The sequence below is a fragment of the Corvus kubaryi genome, unplaced genomic scaffold (genome assembly GCF_017639235.1).
Source record: "Corvus kubaryi isolate FWS band 111438036 unplaced genomic scaffold, C.kubaryi_AGA036_p1.0 split3-131, whole genome shotgun sequence".
Lineage (NCBI taxonomy): Eukaryota > Metazoa > Chordata > Aves > Passeriformes > Corvidae > Corvus > Corvus kubaryi.
The window spans coordinates 2,888,643-2,910,193 of NW_024582083.1; the positions used below are offsets into that span (position 1 = coordinate 2,888,643).

General features: G+C 35.6%; 1 protein-coding gene across 1 annotated transcript in view; it reads left to right on the plus strand.

Annotated features, from left to right (window-relative positions):
- The window catches only part of GALNTL6 (polypeptide N-acetylgalactosaminyltransferase like 6), a 446,456-nt gene that overhangs the window by 158,716 nt on the left and 266,189 nt on the right, over positions 1-21,551 (plus strand). Inside the window, exon 2 of the mRNA XM_042014915.1 lies at positions 7,954-8,062. Coding sequence (XP_041870849.1) covers positions 7,954-8,062 — 109 coding nt within the window. The remainder of the gene's footprint in view (positions 1-7,953; positions 8,063-21,551) is intronic.

Genomic DNA, 21,551 nt, shown 5'->3' on the forward strand with positions numbered 1-21,551 from the left:
CTTTCCATGAACATAGGGTTTTGATTTTCAGGATTTGCTGTTTTGTTTTGTTTCGGATTTGTTTTGGGTTTTTAGGGAGAAGAAGGCTGTTTATATAAAAGAACATACTTAAAACTTTCTGTATCCATGTTGCATATGGTTAAACACCTCAGAAACCTAGCATATAATAAACTCTTCCAGGAGTCACTCGAAGCAATTGTTTATATTGTTCATCAGAATGGTCTTACAGATCTTTTTTGGTTCAAAACCAACTAATACTGGCAAAAATCCTGCTGAGACTCTTCAAATCCCTTTCAGGTCTTTTGATGTTAAAAACAATTTCTGAAAAAGGTAGTTATTAAAAAAAATGCAGCATTAACACAATTTCAGGTATGATTTTTAAACTTCCTGAAAATGAACAGTCAAATATGGATGCAGGCTCTTCTGCAAGCTGACCCTGTTGTGCTGTCAAAGTAGTCCTCAGTTGAAAAAGAAAACCTGGAGAAGCAGCACATGGTCAGCATGGTCACCATGGTTTCTTTAGGTCCGTCATAGACACTCATGTTACTTGAGTTTGGTTTCTTTTCTTCGAATTGGAAATGAGACGAGTGAAAATAAAACAAGAAAAGGTGGGTTTAGGTGTTTTAGTTATTGAGCAAATCTATCAGCAGCTTAGGTCAGCAGGAAGAAGGAGATGGGAGTTGCTTGGTCTGAGGAATATTTTTTTAATTATTGTTATTTTTTTTTTCTTTATTATCCCTTAAGTCTAGACTCTGCCTCCTATCCTACAGTCAGTACAAATTGTGTCATTTGGGAAGCCAAGGTTCACTGCCAGACTTTGTAGGTCACCTTTGGCAATTCACGATGTTTCACATTCAACAGATATGGAGTCCAAACTCCTCTGCAGTTCCGTGCTCATGTTTTAACTTAATTTTTTTGCTGCAGTTTTGTGACCTGAAATATATAACCATAGTGCAGCAGTAACAGCTTTTTATACCTGTCTATAAAAGTCTCTGTAATGAAATGCCTGGGGAGCTTGGCATTTTCTAAATAACATTATTAACAGCTTTGATTTGGAATTGATGGCATGCTGCTACTGGGTTGTCCAGGGTATTCTAGAATCTACAAGCACAAAAAGTCTGATATAAGTGTTTTGAAAATGAAATAACCTTGAGTCATTCAGATGTCGCAGACTAAATCAAGTGCTGCCCTTTTTTTGGTGTGCTGGTCTAATTATTTCTACTAATGTAAATGTCAGTGCAATGAACACTTACTTGCTGTGGCATAACAAATAAGTGGCACAGGAAATCTGAGCATATGAAGAAACTCATCATGTCCTAAAGTTTCTATTATATGTCTTCAAGCCAAGGATTTGGAAAACAATTCAGATTTACAGTTCTTAAAATGTTTTGAAAGTACATAAAAATGGAGTAAAAATAAAAATAAAAGGCAGTAATTATATGTCAGTGTATTTTTATTTTTTCATTCTTTTTGAAAGATTTTTTGAAATATTCTAGATTTAGAGCCTTTACCACCTTCTCTTGATAGGAAATAGTAGTTCTCTACGTTTTACTGACTAACCTTGTCTTCATCATCAGAGCCTTTCCAATGGGCAGCAATTTTGGCAGGCAGTGGCTGCCCAGCAGGGGTGCAGGACCAATGGGAGCTGTCAGTAGATGGCATGGAGAGGTGGGTGTCCCCTTGTGCAGGGCAGCTGCTGCCCATCCCAAAGCCTGCCACTGCATGTACTGCAGCCCCTGCTCCCCACCTAGAGGAACAGAATCCCAGAGAAGGATCCTGACAGGAAACATGTATCCTGGAGCCTAAAAACTATTGGCTGATATTTTTAGGCCGTACAATGCCTGTTCCTGCTATCTTTAGGAAAGATTCATGATAGATCCAAATTGCTACATGTGGTACTTTCATTTTACGGTGATGGGAGCTTCACAGGCACTTAAGGGCTGTATTGTAGCTGTTTCACTATGTGTGGTACTTATACACAGATTTCAGTTCCGATATGGGGCCTTTTTTGGTTTTTACTCTGATACTGAAGAGATACAGGAAAGGAGAGCAACCCAGGCAGTGTTCAGAGCTTAAGCATAAAGGTGTAGAGATGAGATAGTGTGATGCTTGGGTTTTATACCTCTTCCGTAGATCAGACTGCCTTGCATCAGGCACATCCTTAGGGGACATAATATTTTGGTTGTCATCTCTAATATCCTCACCCAGTCACTGTACCAGAATGGATTTTGCTTGAGCGCTTCAGGTTTGGCTGCCATAGTGCTAAGATTTCATTTTGATGGTCTTGTGCTAGAATGTACCATAATCAGAAAAAGGGGAAATCTTTCAAAATGAATACTTTTCATGACTCTTCCAGCCACTGGGAAGGAAGCTTCATGGGCATGTCTGTCTTCATATACTTCTGATAATACAAGACAGAAACTTGGTAAATGAACATATTGTGATTTTGCAGCTGATTTATGATGAACATATATTCAGTGTTCATATTTATATATATTTATGATGAACGTATATTCAGTGACACCATTCTTTAGAAAGTTATCCTTAATTTTATTTTGGTAAATGAATTAATTTAATTGCTCAGTGAGTTCTGATTCTTTTGTTATTGTTTTTTTTTGATCAGAGTAGTTGGTCAGAGCTTAGAGTCCTGAGAATGATCTGTATTAGAAGGATACAAGAAAAGTAGTGAATTATGTGTTTTACACAACACTGTTTACAAACACTATACAGAAGCTTTTATTCCAATAACAGAGGAATCAAACAGTGGTTATTTTTATGCTTCTCTTGAAATATCCCCAAAGGTGTCTAAGCTCAGTACTTTTTCACTGCCTTTATTTCCCGTGCGTTATCTTTTCCTGAGTCTGAACAAGTGCTTATGTCTAAATAAGATTAGTTCCTAAAATTCATTAAACAATTTGAAGTGGTTATGCTGATCATCATATGATGTTTTGATAGTGCAGTATTCAGTTATACACTGATGTTTAGTAAAATATCCCTAGAGCCAGTGAGCAAATCCTCATGCTCAAAGTGAATCTGTAATTTCTGTAATTATATCTTTTTTTTTTAAAAAAGTGTATTTCCATTGAAATATCCTCTTCTCTTGCCTAAGTCCCCTCTAATTGTATGCCTCCACAGAGTGAAATTAGAAATAAATGAATTATTCAATGAAGGAACTTGTTTCTTAGTTCAAGCTTTCAAATGTCAAAGTAGAGAAGCTTTTTTTTCCTCTCTGAGGGATCTAATAGTCTGTGAGTGAGTTTTTGGTAATTGTGCTATTTTTTGTGCTTATCATATTCTCTGTAATTGAACCAGATGTTGAGTCTTCTCTGGAGGAGAAGAGTCTTCTGAGTTTATTTAGTACTGTATCAGTCTTGCATCCCAAAAGATTTGAGGTTAATGTGAAAATGAAATAGTAAGGCAGATGCTGTATGTAATGTTCCTGTAGGTGGATAATCCCTTTTGGACTGAAACACTTAAAAATGTGTAACTCAAAGGTGCATACTACATGTAACAAATGGCTGGATGATAAATTATTGTAGGATTTTTTTGACAGTCGGTCAAAAGCCAACACTTTGTATGCAATGGTATATTTGCCATTATAATAGTAGTGCAATGATGAAAATAGTTCATGAGTTCAAGAGGCTTAGGGCTGTAGAAGCAGACTGCACTATTTGTGGGTGACTTACAGAATTTTTTTGTAAGGGAAAACCCTGAGAATGTTTCAGCTACTCAGCTGAGCTGGTTTCTCACCCATACATATTGATATGTCAGTAAAGAGTATGTGTAAGCTTTGCTTTTGTGTTAGGTTGGGGTACTGGGGGAAGCAGGGGCAGGTGTGCCTGAGTCTTCTCCTTTCTCTTATCTTGGTTTCCACCAGGAAGAAGCCTTACTTCATATGTTGGAAGGAACCATAATGTTCTGAAGACATGCTTTCCATTTTTAAGGCCCTTACATATACCAAAAGAGTATTGTTGCTCTTACAGTTACAGGCACATGGAGAACTAACACTTCCACACTGTTTGTGGAGTGTTGCTGCCATTTAAGTACATTAAACCCTAGGATGTGCAAATAGCAAATGTATATTTCCAGAATACCATATTGCCTATGATGTATGGTTCGATAATCTTCCTAGACAGAGATTAATAATACTTGATAAATTTTTCTTTCATGGGTTGGAACCCAACCCTATTTGTTTATTTGTTTGAACACCTAAAACCATTTTTGTGCTGAATTCATTATGCATTTTGTAGCATAAATTTATTAATTTTTTGGTCTGATTATTTATACATTACCCCTAAAATGAAGAATTTCTTTTGTTGCCTTCTTTAGCATTCGTTAGCACAACTTGCATGTCGTGGTTGATTTTATTTCACTTGAGTCCCTCCGTTTACGGTTAAATATGTGTTCAGCAAAACTTCAGTGTCACATTCAGCTACTCAAAACTTGTCTTCCTGAAATGGGATGTAGAATTGTATGGGCTTTCTTGTATGTACTTACAAGTAGCAACACTTGGTTGTTATATATCCAGCCATAACACCAGAGAGTCAGCCTGTGTATGACTAAATCAGAGCTGCCTCTAGCTTGATGCAAAGTAGTTTAAATTGTCAAGGTAGCAAAAAAGGTGGAGAACTGAGAAAGAAAAGTATGTAGGCAGAAGACAAATGCTAGAGTAAGAATACTGCATTATTTTTCCTTTTTTTTTCTTTCCCTTCTTCAACAGCTAGAAATGCTTTAGAAATGGGAGCTCTTCCAGTCATTATCATCTGGATAAAAGAGGCATGTGAGCATACAGAGTTTTACAATGGAGCCTTTTAGCAGTTTTAAAACATTCCAGAAACTGTATTTTAAGGTCTTTCAAAATGCAGTTCGTTTTCCTTTAGGCAGAAGTGAAATGGAGAAACCCATTTTCTCAAGTGCTTTTGTATCTTGTTGAACAATAGAGCAACTTGGAAAAAAAAAAAAAATCCTTCAGTTGCCGACAAGGGAGATATTTAGTTGAGAGTCTGAAGGCAGTTTAGATTTCTTCAGAGCTAAAGAACTTGCACTGCAAAACTCTTGCTCTTCCCAGAGAGTTTGGCTGTGCAACTTGACATCCCTTTCTAAGCCCTGTTTCATGCTGACTGCAGAGGTGGAACTAGTGTGTACACAGAGGGAATTTAATGAAGTCCAGTCCCTGTAGGGGTCACCACTGAATACTGGTCTTACAAAGTGACGTGCTAGAGCGTTCCATTGAATTCCCCTTACACTGAAAGGATGTTAGAGCTGAAAAATCACCATGGTATGATATCAGGGAGTTAAGGGATTCACTAAAAAGAAATACCAACAATCCAAACAATACTCTCAGTTGTTAAAGAGGAACTTCTAATGGCACCAACACTATGGTTTGTTTCCTGTTTCCTCTTAGGGCAATGTTACCCTTTCAAAATATGAGCCATAGCAAGACTACAATTAGATTTTTGTGTATGATACTATATTTGGATTTATATTTATCCTTTTGCTATATTAATTTTAGTAGATATATTTATTTAGCTATATTATGCTTGCAAGAGAGTCTCCTGCTACATTTGACTTCTAAATGCTATCAGGTAAAGTAACTACATGTAATTAATATTTTTAAAGAGTAGTGGCATGAAAATGCAAATAGACAACAGGAAGCCAGCTGTAAACTCTACTATTCAGCTTTCTTTCAGTGTCCTGCAAACTTGCCATTTAAATAACTACTTTTAGGGACAGAAGCCAGCACAGGAATAAAGGGTAACAAAAGTAAAGTTTATCCTGCTTTTGATAGTTTCAATAGTCTTGCATTTTTGGAGCCAAGTGATTCACACCAGCTGTACCCATACTGAGAAAGGTACAAGTTTAATTGAAGGGAATCTGTCTGGGCCTAACTTTTAAAGAACCATTTACTGCTTCAGAGTAGATTATTTTAGGAATTTGTGCTTAAGAATCATGATTAATGCTGTTGCAGCCTATGTTCTACCTTATGTTTCTGACCTTAAAACCCAAGCAATTTAATATTATTATTAGAATATTAGCCTTGTTTGAACTCAAAATTCATTTAAATTAATGAGTTCATTTTATTGACATTAAAGGTTAGATATTTTGATAACCTGACATATTTTTATCAGGATGTGTTAAGTTCTTCAATTCTTCCACGTGAACCTCTGATTTTTATCATGTTAAAATATGACAACAGTGTTTTCTTGGAATATGTCTGCAAAAGTGGTAATAGAAGAATAAACAAACTGGATTGCATTTTGACATTATGTAACATAAGTTACCTTTAATACTGAAACTTAGAAACGTAGGCCATGCTAGCAGAGTGTGAAGGATTTTTCTCAGTATCTCAGGGATGTATTGGAGAGCACTGAGCTCACAACACTTTGCCCTAAATATCCAGGCTTCTCAGCTGTTCCAAAGCAGGTATTTTCAGCATGAATCTTTGTCAGCCAGGATTTCTAGCATCCTTTGCTTGAAGGTAACCAGCCATGCCTGGCATTCCTCACTTCTTGCTTACAAATCCAAAAGCCTTTGATCCCCAGTTTTAAGGATGGCTTAGCAAGCAGATCTGCACCTTGTAGCTTGGCAAATATTTGTCTATCCTAGAAAAAAGAAATCCGAACTGAGTATGCTAGGACAATTTCACTTGGAGCCAGTGAGTGTCATCCAGTTTTGTGCAGCAAGTAGTGTAAAATCAGTAAGAGAATATGGGTGATTCCAGTGTTCATTGAGTTTACAAAGTTCATACATCACTGTTACATAGGCATGAGATTTTTGTAGGCCTTTCAGTATTTCCTTGTAGAAGGCTGATCAGATGTTGCATCCCTGGAACTTCTTTTCGAGTGTCTTTTCTCATAACTTTGATAACATTTCTAGCATGCATTATATATGTGCCTTTTGTTCTGGACAACTTACTGACTTAAACCTGTAATTAGCAGAGCTAGAGTTTTCATGTTATTCCTATGCAGCAATGAATCATTTCCTCCCATTCCTCAGCACAGATACAGCAGATCATCTTCTTTGCTTGTCAAAATTTTGTCCATTTCTTTTACTACATATTTTTGAAAGTTAAGCATTTAGAAAAAGGTTAACTTTATTTGAACTGCTTCCTGTGGATCTACATTTCATGTACTCCTAATGGTACATTCTGATTCTTAATTTTCGTAAAAATACTAGCTTTTGGCAGAACAAATCAAGGGGGAGGAAAAAAAAAAAGCTCTAGGAAGATAATCTTGCTTAGAAGCAAAATGCAGTTCTTAGCTTTACCCAGGAATTTGGAGTTTGGAAAGGGGAAGTCAGCTTACCAACTAGACATTATATGGGGGTTTCTTTTCTGGGTATTCTGTGGGGATAGGGAGGTGGAGGTAGTGTGTTTTTGGGGTATTTTTCTCCTTATCACTTACCGTGAAGATCTACAGGATTTGAAAGTGCTTTGAGAGTCTCTTTGCTCTGTGCCTTTGATGCAGTCCTTTGACCTTGTGTCAATAGCAATAACTTAGTAGCAGCAAACTTAGAAAAAAATTAAAGGGGAGCATTTCAAAGTGCAGAGTAACTATAAATCCAAGTTTGAACAAGTGATAGTTTAAGGAAAAAATCAAAGTCCTTCATGTGTTGAAGAATAAGACATTTTTGAAACCTGTTCAGTTCTAGTGTTCTGTTTAAATCTCTATGAGCTTCTTGCCAAGCAGTCGTATCAGAACACTGCTGAAAAGAGAAATGTTAAGCACGAGTTGTTTGATGTACTTCAATTAATTGTTTGTCAAGAACTAAATTCACTGTTTTCTCACAGTATTTAGAAAAATAGTTTCATTTACCACAGTAAAGTTTCAATATTTGCGTTGAATAAACTGAATGTTTTATTTGCTACTGCCATATTATGAGGGTTCCTCTATAATAACATGAACCACATATGTATGTATATATCATTTGTTTGTTTATTTACTGTTTTCACAGACACTTCCTTTGGGGCTGGGAGATGGACAGCTCTTTACCTGGACTGATGGCCTGAAAAGGAAGGACTGGCATGATTATGAAAGCATTCAAAAAGATGCTATGCGTTCAGGTATACATGAGTTCAGAGCAAATTAAAATGGTTTGTTTATTCATTCTTTCTCTCTATGGCTATTTTTTCTTTTAAGTCCTTTAGAAGATATTCCTAAAAAGTTTTTTTTTGATTGCAGCAATGTCACGAGGACATCGTGTTCTGAATTGACGGGTCAGACCAAGCACAAATACCTTATCTCTGAAAGTAGCCATGTGACAATGTGTTTCATGCTAGTAACTATATAATGATTGTACATGGGCAAAAATATTATCAACAAATTATTTTTTGTGTTGAAATCAGTTGTCAGACTGTGACCAAATAGAAACAGAGTGTTGGTCTGCAAAAGGGCATACAACTAAAGCCAAACTGTCCTTAAATTAATGAACAAAACCTGAGCTCAGTACCTATAGCTGCCAAGAACCTTTGACACTTTTGCCGTTGTCAAACTCCAATCCTTTAGTCTTGATAAAGCAACTTCATCTCATTCTGGCAGTCTACAGTTATTTGAAAATGGGAGAAAATTGTGCTTGCAAATACACTGAAGGACACTTTGTTACGGTAAGTAATGTAATTTTAATGTACCTTTACGTGCTGCATCCCATACATGCAGAGAGTGTGGTTTGTGTTCCTCTTTCTGTCACCAAAGCATGTTCAGATTTTAATTCTTCTTTTGTAACATAATGTACAGCTATTCAATGTAATATGAATTAAATTAGAAGGAAGGAAGAGAAACAGCAGTTGAATTACACCTTAATCAGTGATTGAAAGTCATTATTCTACAAAGGCCAATCTACTATTGTAAAACAAATTAGGCTGTCTTGATCCCACTGTCTTGAGACAGCCAAAACCTCCCCCAAAATATCTCTATAACTGAATCTGACAGATTCATAAGACTTGGTAAGTACTTAATTTTGCAGGAGCCTGAACTACTAAAATATTGCAAGTATATGTTAATTTTGTAAGCTATTTTTCCCTTTCTCTTTTGAATCTTGATCTTCTTAACTAAAGAAATTATCCTTTCCTCCTACGTCTGCTTAGGAGGTAAAAAAGATGGGGAGGGGAAGGAAATTATTCTAGGCAATTTAGTAGTTGTCAGATCAATAATTGCTGTGTTCCAAATTGCTAAATGTAAAATCACAAATATGCAAGAGAGAATGTACAAAATAAAAGCAGCATATAAGTGGAAACTTGTACATATGTGGGGAATATCATGTTAGAGTGGACCTTTTTGAGGGCTGTGCATTGATGCTTTGGCAATGTACTTTTAATTTCTAAATATGTAATGTGGACCCCGTATGTTTTGGACAATAACAGTAATACTTATGATTGTCTGATGGATAGCTTAAAGCATTGCCCATGTAATGCAAGCCATTGCATGGAGTAGCTGAGAAACTGGAAAAACATGTTATGTGGCTTTGTAATTCCCAGTCCTAAACCTAACATGATAACTGTAGTAGTATGTGAATATTAAGAAATTCTGACTTTTATTTTTTCTTTATTTTACCGTTTGCTGAGTTTGACGTTTTAGAGATATCTTCTAAATAATTTATATTTGTCAACATTATTCAACAGATTAAAATAACTTTTAATGCTCTTTGTAAATCACAATATGGTAATACATATGCAAAGCTAGAGCATCTCAATGCACTTTTTTAGGACATACTATGTGATTTCTCTTCCTAATAACATTAGCTGAAATACACTATTAGTTGAAAATCTATCTGAAAGCATGATGTGAAAGGGCTTGTTGGGACATTTCAGGAAAGGCAGTCAATGCTTGTTGTACAGAAAAGAAGAAAGGACTGAAGTATTTTTTTAATTCAGCCTGCCTGTTTATCTATAAAGCTTACGATTTCCTAAGTACTGGGAATGGGAATTTCATAATTTCTAATTATGGAGAGGTACGAGTTTCTTCATGACTACTACTGTTTCATGGTCAAATATTTTGATCCCTTTTCATTCCACCAATTAAAACCTATGTTTTTGAATTTGAATGGTCTCTCCTCTTGAAGTCAAGGAATAAAGCCTTTTGCAAGACCTGCAGAGGAGAAAGGAATTATTTCTATTTATTTCAAGTGTTTTAGCTCATCTTTTTTGTCTCTAAAATTACAAATGATCTGGCATATAAATCCTGAAATGAGCTTGTGTTGCTTTTGGTTTTGCAGGGCTGTGTTAGAACACCTGCGGTTCAAATCTGCGTTTATGGTGTTTCTATTGTTACTTCACATTTTGTTAGCATGGTGATGCTACTTGAGAAGGTACTTGAAGTGAATGATGGAATGGCAAGGCTTTACACGTAGCCATAACTTAATTTAAAAGCACTTGTAAAGACTTCCAAACCAGTTCTAATAATATTAGTTGGTTAATCTTGATAAAAGAATTCAAGAAGACAAGAGAGGGAAATGCTGTTGGGTTGCAGAAGTACTAATTGTTATACTGTTGATGGAACAGTGAAGCTATCCATTTAGTTGCTGGTTATCCAAGCCCTGATTTACTCAGTGTCAGAAAGGAATGTATAATGACTTAAATATACTACTTACCCGTACAGAATAGATGTAGTGAAATGAATATTAAGTTATTTAATCAACCCAATTGCTTCCATTCTTCTCTGAATATTACTCTGTCATTAGCTCAAAACCAGTGACTGAAATATAGGAAAATGAAAGCAAAAGTTAACCTTAAAAAAGGTAATTCCTAACTAAACAATTGTGAAAGATACTTTGGAAGGAATTCCTTCCATTTTCTAAAGTGAGCCATTAAGTCAATCAGATATTACAATGGAGGGGGAGGGAACAAAATAAGCTAATCAGAGAAACTGACTTTATTGGAGCTGATAAGTCATGCCAGCTTTTTGACAAGAAATCAGAATTGAAAATAAGACCTCTTTCTATTAGTTTCTTTTCCTTTGGGAATACAACTGATGACATGCCTTGATGAAGAATATGCTTCATTTGCATTAAAAATATGAGAACTGTAAACAAATGCAAATCCTACATCTGTCAGTTTTTGTTTTGGTAAGTAATAAACAATGTCTCTGTGTATGAGAAGAGCACTCTTGCGTTGGAGTTCAGAGTGGTGGGTGCACCCTGCATGAATGCAGCCTGCGTAGTAATGGCCCAGGTAGCTCCTGGTGTGTGTATTAGCCCAGCTACACAATGCCTGTTGTGTCAGGGCACTGTAAATCTGCATGCATCTCTACAGAGAGTAGACATCCTGGATGCTGAAGCCCCTGGCATTTCCATGAATCAGCTACTGTAGCTGATTCTTTGTTTTATCAGAGATTTCCCTACTTCAGTTGTCTAGGGAGGACTCTGAGGTCATTTCTACCAAGACGTTCATTTCAGGGGCATGGCAGCTTCTGTGGCACTGATAGCACTGGTTTTCAATGGTTTCTGTGCAGAACCCGGAGTCTGAGATCCCTGAATGCTCCCATGATGAAATTCACAGCAGAGAGCTGTGAAAACCTAAGGTAGTAATTCAGAATCATCCATGAGAAGACATTACATTGGTTTCACTTCTATCTTTATGTCCTGAGTAGTGAGACTAAAAGTCCTCAAGAATCAATGTCATTGTTCTTCCATTTCTGAAAGTTATTTTATCTATTTCACTCAAGAAATTCTCAGCTCTATCATCAATTACAAGCAGTAGCAGTAATGATGAATTACAACCCTTCTCAGATAAGAGGAAGGATTCATATGTATAATTCTTGGGCTTTTAAAGAAATGCAGATTGAATGTTTATATTTAAATATAGTGCTATTTCTGATCATGATAACCTATTTCTAACCACAAGTGATAACTTTTCCAAAGTAAAGTACTACAAAAGGGTAACCAAGGGAATAGAAAAAGAGAAAAAAAAGAGGTTTTATTTCTGAAAGCATTTTATCAATTCTATCGGGGATGTTAATAGCCTATAAGATACATGTAGAAAGACTGCATACTGCAAGTGGTTTTGGGTTTTTTTTTTCAATATTTATTCTTTAAAAGCAATTCTTTTAATTTTTCCTTTATAATGCTTTGCAGGCATTTTTGTCTGATTGCATGTGTATGCTGAAATGATTATTTCGATGAGGTGGATTGAAAATTTAGTGTAATAAGCTAATTTGTGAGAGAATGGTAAAATGTAAGGAGCTGTATAAATATAAATTTATAGAAACCTTTGTCTTCAAAAGAAATTGGCTAAGAAATAGAATAAGTGACTTCCGAGATATGTCTGTCAATACTTTTATGTTTGACTGTTGAGCCATTTTGGTCTTGTCTGCTAACAAGATCTCAAAGGAAAAACCTTTTAGAATGTACCGTAACACCCAGTGGCTATTCCAGCAGTTACTGAGCAATTTGCAGTCTTTGTTCCTCCTATTTGTATATTTAAATAGCATGTGGAAGCCTTATGGGGAGGGAAGGAATGAAGGTTGTAATTCTTTCCTGTATTCGGTACTGTCTTTACCTTTCTGCTGCTTCAAAATGTTACCTTAACTGGGAGAAGGGGATTTTAAAGATCTTGACCTTTACATGCCTCAGTGCAGGCATTTCGTAGAGGTTAGTTCTATAAACAAACAGACAGTATGTTCTATAGTTCTACAAACAAACACTCATTCAGATTACTTTTATAAACAAGCTAAGCAGAGATATTGAAAAATAAGTGACCTGTACATATTTGTGATGACAATGGAAATAGATTGGAGCTCTGTATTCTTGGGGTAGAATGTCAAAAGAAGGCAAAAGACATGAGCACTTTTGTGCAGCAGTAACAAATAGTGAACACCTGAAATTTGACTTCAGTGTCAGTTAAAGAAATTGTGCACTGGTGATCCTTTTCCATCACTTCTGTTCAAGTACTTGGTTAATCCTTATAATAATTTTGAATAGGGCCCGTTCTTAAATTCAGAAGAAATTGTCAAGGCAAAGCCTAGTGCCAGACTGTTTCTAGAAGATACGAGGTAGTGTGATACAGAAAGCAACATTAATTGTAATTTCCTATTGTTTATGAAAAAAATTAGCTCTGTGATACTTACACAGATAAATGTAATAAAAGTTGTGCAGGAAAAAAATGTATACTAAAACACTGATTTACTTATGCCATATTTCATACGGAATTATACACTGGGAATTTTGTCAGCACCTTATATATTAAACAAGTTTACTAAATTTAATTTAGGTCTCTGAACTTGCAATTCCTTTAGAAAGAATTTGAGAATTTGCAGTATAATTGGAACTGTAGTGGTAGCCAAGGTCTCAATAAACAGTCATAACCTAATTGTTCATAGCATTAATCATGAATATGCTTCATGCAGTTTACAATGCATTGTTTGTAAAAGAGAAAAATGTTTGTCAGTTTATCTTAATGTAAGTCTGACATGATTAAAAAATTCTAAACTGTTATGTTAATCACAGCTTGTCAAGGAGACAGCACATAAAGGATGTGTAATATGAAAGATGGATGCAATCTACTGCAGTTACATGAAGTGTTTCACATATTAAAATGTATTTGCTCTGTAAATAAAGTGCTGCAGACTGTGATCTGATTCTACCACTCTTAATGGTCTGGATGTCCTATTGAAAACAGTGAGATCAGCCTGGAGCTGGGTGCCAAGCACAATAAAACTATTATACTCTTAGATAATTACTTGGAAAGAGAATTTTTTTTTCCAGTGGTGCCTTTTCCAGAAGTTTAAACTCTGATAGGTAGAAAATATGGTTTGGTGTTTTGGTTTTTCATCACAAGGTTTTCTCTGGGTAACTACAGAGTGGCTTCCTCTGATTGTGAAATGGCGTTATTTAAGTGATAGCTGGGGTACACACTCTCACTGGATCTCAAGTTACAACTTTATATTACACTGCAGAAGAAGCTAGGAAGTGTAAAGCTGCAGCTGTACAGAATTGGTCAGAAAACTGTGTACATGATAGAATTCTTGCCACTTAAATCTTGCCACTCTAGAAAGAGTTTATAGGTGGCTGTAAGTCAGAACCAAGCTTCTATTTTAAAGCACAGTACCTCTGTTGCCATGGCCAGATATGAGGCCCTTTTTGTGGTTGAAGTAAATGTGATTCTTTCCCAGTCCTTCCCTGTTCCCCCACCACACACACACACACACACACACACTCACTTTGGAAACTCATCAGTTAAACCACCTAAATGTGATTGGTAAGCTAATTTCTAAGAGCTACCAGAGCAACTGAGGAAGAGGAAGCACAGTTCATAATATGACTCCTACTATTTAGAACACTGAAAATTATCTTCTGTATACTTTTTTGTGCTGGGCATTGGCATGTTGATTTTTACCATGATAGGCAGAAAGAAAACTGTATTTCCAGAAACTTGGCAAGAAATATTTATGACTCTCACTGTATCAGTGATACATATTCTTGAATGAAACTAGTATCCAAAATTCAAGAAGTGCTCTCCTAGAAAAAATATTAAAGTTGCTACGTTTTCATCTTTCTCTATGTTTTCATCTGTTCAGGGATATGTGGTTTCAAAAATCCTTAACAAACCAAAGTTTGCTCTCTAGTACCTTCTCCCGTTGTATTTGAAAGTTGACATGAGCGCTCACACCGTTTTAAAAAGAAAAAAAGAAACAAGCCAAAGCAAAAATAAAATTTAAATAAAACAATAAGAAGCAGATGCCATCTGGTTGTGATAGTCCCAAGTCTAGTATTACCTATTCTGCAAAGTGGTGAAGACCTGTCTTCATGGACTTAGATCAATATTAGTGATCAAGAGCTGATATTGGTGAATGTATTTAATGTGTAATACTTGGGAGTTTAATAGAGTTGCTTCCTGAAAAAAAAAGGAAACTTGACTTTAGAAGTTTTGTGTTTTGGAGATTTTTTGGGAGGGAGGGGTATGAGAGGACGTCTCAGCTAAAACGGATCTTTTAATTTTGCACTTGCAGTCTCGAATGATGGTTTCGTTTTTGGCTCTGTTAGTCATCTTTCTCTTTGTGCTTAAATGTTTTCAGGGCTATCTAAGTAATATTTAGTAGGAGTTTATCTGTAGGTGCTTGGCTGGTTTAGTTTTATGTTTGGTTGATTTTTTAAAGAGAGATATGTTTTGCAGTAATTCTGGAAAGGGAATTTTATCTGGACAGTCTTCAAAAACGTGGCTCATTTGGAGAGAGAGTTTGGAATGAACAAACAGCTTAGAGATCTTCAGGCTAGACCTGTCTGTGTGTAAGGAGGATGAGATCTCTATAGACCATCTAAATTAGGCTCATTGTCTCTTGTGATGGGTGTAAAAATGATCAAGTTTGTCAGTTCAGGGCAATTATTGATTGACTCAGTGGAACAAAGAAACATCACTTAGTTTGCTGTGAAAACTCAAATACAGAGAAGAAGGAAATGAATTCTGATTAAACTGTAGTAAAAGAGCTTGAACAAGTACTTGGCAGCAATTATAGCCTATCAAGATCATACTTTTCAATTCAGATGCAATGAGAAAATGGAATTTTTCCTACTACTTTTATGTCATCTTTTAATTTTAAAACATGCAATGAACTGCTGTCAACCAGCTTTAAAGTCCATCTCTTTTAAAGATTTAAGAAAGACATTCCTGTAGCTTCAATCTAGGTCAAAACCCTTATGAACGTCAATTTTAAAGGTTTGGCAAATGAGCAAGACTCTTTCTTGGCCTAATTTACATTATAATTTTGGGGAATTTGCTGTCAGTGTTGTATGCTAGTGCCACATATTGCTTGCACCCTGGTCAGTAACCTTGCATGTTACAGACTTCATCGTTGAGAATGATCACCATTATAATCACAAGCACACCATTCCAAAGACAGTAGAAAGCTCTCACTCTAAAATTCACTACTTGCTTTCCTTAACATTGCAATTGTTAAGGTTCTTCAAAAATTATGTATAATGTGTTCCTGTATGATACTCTATATGTGCTTTCATTTGACTTGATGCAGTAAACTTAATTATTATCATGTATAGAAAATACAGTTTAGCAGAAGACTTAGTTACATTCACAAAAAACATTTTTGGAGTATTGTTTTAGCCTTTTGGTCTTCAAAAAGACAACATGATGTTTGGATTCCTAAAAAAAATAAAACCCAATAAATAGTGCCTACTTTCCTGTCATAGCTTCTTTCTTTTGAGGATATGAATTAAGTTTGCAAGTACAAAAGTCTAGTATAGTTATCTCAATGCAGTTTATGACTGAAATATGTGTAAGGTGACTTTCTTTCTTTTCCTTCCTGTTTTCATTAAACAAGCTGACAGAGGAAAATTATTGGACTAGTGAAACCATTTGTCTGACATCCAGTGAATATATGTGAAAAGGCAGAGATATATGATTGTTTTGCTATAATTTGCTTTATAGACACTAGCTCATCAAACAATGCCCTGTAATCACTGCTTCTCAAGGAACAGAGCTACCTTTTGGATGTAATTATGTGACACAAAGTTGTCTGCCCTGCATGCTTGTAGTGAAGTGGTGTCTGGGGGAATCCATCCTCCTCCTAATATAAAGAAAGTAAAAAAAGAAACTGCAGTTCTAAGAGTGACATTTTGTTCTGCCAACCTCTGTGAAAGTTCTGCTGTCTACAAGGTAAAAATGAACTTTTTTTTTAGGCAATCTTCAGTAAAGGTTCTGCAGGTGATGTTGAAATGGGAATAGTAAAACTTGTCAGGAAATTCAGTGGAAAAATGCTTAGATTAAAAAAAAGTTAAAAAATCAAGATCCATATCTAAGGGTCATTATAAGTATTCTTAAAATATGGAAACAGTCTTTCTCTTGAAATTTCTCATGAAATGGTTTACGTTTTTATGTTTTTAAAAGATAGCTGAAATAATTTCAGGTTACCCTGACCATTACTTCTATTTTATGCGCTAATTAATTGGATAGCTTGTATGTGTTTTGGAAACTACTGTTAATGTATATGAGGTTACTGATACTTTTAGTTGCTCCTTGCATTTTTATTCCATGCCAGTTTACAAAAGGTGAGACTGATCAGAAACACAGTGGGTACTGGTGTATAAAGTGGGGAAGGAGTAGTCTCCAGAGGGCAAGTTGCAGACGCTAAAAGGATACTGATTCTATTGTCATCCCAGATCTCCTTTCTGAGCAACCCTGGTTATTGAATACTTCAAGGATTTTTTAATTGAGAGACCAAATATTCTGCTGCTAATCTATTTCTAATATTGTCACAGGAAAAGAAAAGAAGCCTCTAAATAAATAACGTTTTAGTTTATTTGGATTTTCTTTCTACATATTTTGTTCCCAGCTTTTACTGAAGTGGTTATACTGGAAAGAAGCCCAGACTTCATATGCTTCACAAAAAGAGTGAAAGCTGTGAGTAGTTAAAGTTCTGGAGGGCTGACGTTTTAATTAGCTGCTATTAATGAGTAAGTTAAGCACATTACTAACATACTGCCACTTCAGTATGGTATTGAAATGACTTTTTTCTCCCAGTTTAGACAATGACCAACATTTTAAATTCTGTAAGAAACTGTGATACAGATCATGTTTTCATGTTTTTTTTCTTTTTTGGAGACTTCTGAAGTCATACGCAGAAGTTTTGAGACCCTGAGCGTTTCTTGGCAATAAGGTAATTTTTCCCCAATTCAGCTCTGTTTTGCCCATCACAGCAGTTGGTGAGTGATCTCTCCCTGCCCTTATCTCAACCCACAAGCCTTTTATTATATTTTGTCTCCCCTGTCCAGCTGAGGAGGGGAGTGATGGAGTTGCTTTGCTGAGTACCTGGTGTCCAGCCAGGGTCAACTCACCATAGTAGAACATCAATTCTTTATCCAGTCCAAGTCCTTTGTCATAATTTCTCTCACTATTGTGAAGATGTTGGTTTACTATTTAAGCAAGTACAGGAAAAGTTAAATTAAACATATGCAGAAACACTTTCTCTAAGTTAAATCATGTGACATGCAGGGATGAATTAATAGCAGCAAAATAGACAAACTAAGTGGGTTTTTTTCCTCTCTGGAAAATGTGAGGTATGAGGTATGATGATTTCTTTCTGCTTTTCTAGTTTTAAATGTACTTGACAACTTAAATGGTGGAATTTCTTGTAATGCATCTGAAACTTTACGTCCTACTCCTCTGTTACCTGTGGTTATGGAGGGCTAGGGAATTGTGTATGCTTGTTCTCTTAACATGGTTGCTAAAGATCTTTCTCCTCAAAAACCAGATTTATTGAGGGGCTTTTAATCATACAGCCATAAGTAGAATTCAGAGTTACTGTGTGCTGCATAAATACATCATAAATATGCATAATGGAATTTAACATTTTTTAAATTTTCTCAGTGAGAAAGAAATTTTTATGGACTTTCTTCATATCCACCTGAAATTTCAAGCTGTGCACATGTGAGACTTTGTGTTGGTACTTGACATTTCTTTCTGTGTGTGATAAAATTAGAAAGTATTGTTTTGGTTCACAAACAAAATTTATAATTTGAATGTCTATCCTTTAATAATACTAGTTGAGTTCTGTCATTTATATAAGATTTGGGGAAAAAAAAGATTGTAATTTTAAAATTTTGGCCTTCAAAATACATTTTTATTTGCTTCCTTTAACCCAGATATCAACAAAATTAAAAAAAAAAACCCAGCAAGTACTTTTGGCTGAATCCCGACATCAGTTTTCAACAACTTAACTTATTCAAAGAAGTTCGCAATGGACATATTGGGTTCCTACTGAATTATGCATAAATGTGGCCTTAGGATAAATGTTTAGTTGTGTTCTGTAAGTGATGAGTTGTCCTTTTGAATGGAAAATATTTTAAACTAATTAGTTTAAAATTTGTTCAGATCCTGGCTGAGGTGGCTCATGAGGTCTCCACTTCTGCCTCTGCCTGATTTGACAGCATATATTGACTGGAAATTTCAGTTGACTTTGGTACAGGAAGTTTGCTCAAATTTGTGTCAGGCATTGAAAAATAGTTAGCATTAATTAGACTTGTATTTTTCAGAAAGATGTGAATCAATGGCAAGGGAGGAAAAGGGCTGTGTAGAGCTCTGCTCGTAGCGGGTCAAACATTAACTTTAGCTCCCCTTACTACAGAAATGTCAGTCAGTTGTAAGACTTTAAAATAAAGAATGCATTTTAAACCACAGACTGAATGATAAAAGGCAATACGAATGATTGCAGCGTTAGTATCTTTTAAAAGAAGAAGGAAAGGCAGTAGCTGGGTAGTGTGGTACTTATGAGTATATGGAGCAGTATATGTAGTATTAAAAGTTTTCAGAAGAGTAATGTGTCTGATTTTCTGAATGAAAACATGAAAAAGAGAAGAGCACTGAGATTCAAAGTGTTACTTTGGGTGTGATAGAACAAAATGCATTTTGTTCTAAGTAAAGCAGAAAGACTGATGCAGGCCAGTCCCAAGAATATGACATCACTTGTTTCAGTTTTTTATGTGGGTTTATATTGCTTACCTTGATGTTAATTCTTGCATCTCCGAATTTGTAGGGGTGCCGGCTTTTTATATTAACACAGGTAATTATTTGCATACTCAGCTTATAATGTATAAATCTCAATGGACCTGAAAAGGCAATAAACCACTTACGTACTACCTGTGAAACTTGCCCTGAGTTTGCAAACGCTGCTTGCTCATTGTCATTCTTCTCAGATTTATGGAAGGAATAAGTTTGTCCTTGTCACTGAGTCACCATGTGGGGAATCAGATGGCTTAGTTCTGCTTCTTGGGTCTGCCTCAAACTTTAACTGTGAATATTTACTATCTCCATATGTAAGAATGGTTATAATTTTTATATATATATATATTATATGTATATGTGTATATATATATATATACACATTTTTTGTTGTTGTTTTCTAGGGGTGTTCGTGGTTTGTTTTGTTTTGGGGTTTTTTTGTAGGGGTCATGCAGGCTAAATCCAAATTTACTGGGAGCTGTGACAGCTCCTATGTTCTCTGGAGGATATACGTCATAGAATAATGCTTCATGTACAAGAGTGACTACACTTGTACACTGTTGACTCACGCATAGCTAAATTCATTTTTTACAGGTTATTCCATCTTCTTCGTGTGACAGCCACAAAGCCAGCTTCTGGAGCTAGTTTAGGTTGAATTCATGAAAAAAAAAGGCAAAAAAAAGATTCCATATTAAGAAATTTGTTCCATGGAACATCCTATTTGTTTTCCTGTGATGATATACAGTAAACAGCACATGGTTATAATATGTCTTAGAATGAAGAAAAATAGAGAAGCAGGGATAACTCTTACATTAATTACAGCTGTTATGACCCTATCATTTTGTATTTTGGGGTTTTCTGAAACGCTACCTGTGCAACTGTAATTCTGCATTATTTTGTGGGTCTGTTTGGTTCCTGTACCTAACCCTGTTAGGGACACTTTAGTTTGAGCTTTTTCAAGATATCAGCTTGACCGTACACATTAATAACACCATCTGGCACTAGAGACTATTGGAATGCCATTCTTGAGGCATTTTGTGTGACTGAAACAAACACCTTACCATTATTAGTACATTTTTTTTTTCAGGTCATGTTCCATAGTAGATACTTTTTATCCTGAGAGATCCTTCTGTTACTAAATAAACTGTGAAGCCTTTTTTATGGTTGAATTCTATTTCTCACACGCTTGCTCATTCAGTATTTGGCTCTGATTAATAGTATACAGCCAGTCTGTTCTAATGTTAAATGAAAAAAACATTCTGGTGGCTGTGGCGTTTGGTGATAAGTAGTTAGACTAAACAGAAGATGTACTGTGCATCCCTTGGCTACAGAGTTATGATTAGATTCAGCTCAGCCTGCAGAATACTACTGAGGATATTGCTTCTCTGCTGCAGTGATAGAGAAATTCATATCAAAACAGCATGTGTTGCTGCTTATCTTGCATTGTACCCTGTGGCATTCTAAATACACTGGACAAAATACCAAATTGTATTGGTCTGGTTTTTTCTTTTATTTTTGCTAGACTTATTAAAGTGGAAATGGGGGGAGTAGAATGAGTCTTCCCACCCAGCAAGCCATTGTAGTACTTGCAGCAAGTTTTAAAAGCCATATCTTTTAAGAAAAATTCTATTGCTTATTTTCGTGAAATGCTTATTTGGACAGTTGACTTTTCAGGGTTCATATGCAGTCATTCTTCTGCTGAAATAAACCAATCCCACTGGTTTACCTCATTATATATTTTAAAGCATTCACTTACCCCCCCCCCCCCCCGGTATTTTAACTCAGCAATATATATGTTGGAAATTTAGAGGCTGCATTTTAATGTTTCAAATGAATGAAAAATTTGAGGGGTACTTTACTCTAATGTTCCATAAAGCACAGACTATAAGATTTAGAAATTAATTATTAATTAACTGAAAATTATTAATTGAAAAAATCCACATATTTAAGGTAAACCACAGTTTCTTGTTTTTATATCACTCACTTCATATTGGTTATTTGAAAGTTGTAAGATACAGAGTTGGATTTTTCCAATGGTTACCTGTATAATGCCATTTTTCTGCTAGGACACCACTGCCAACAGCAAAGGCCAGGTTGCATTTTAAAGTGACAT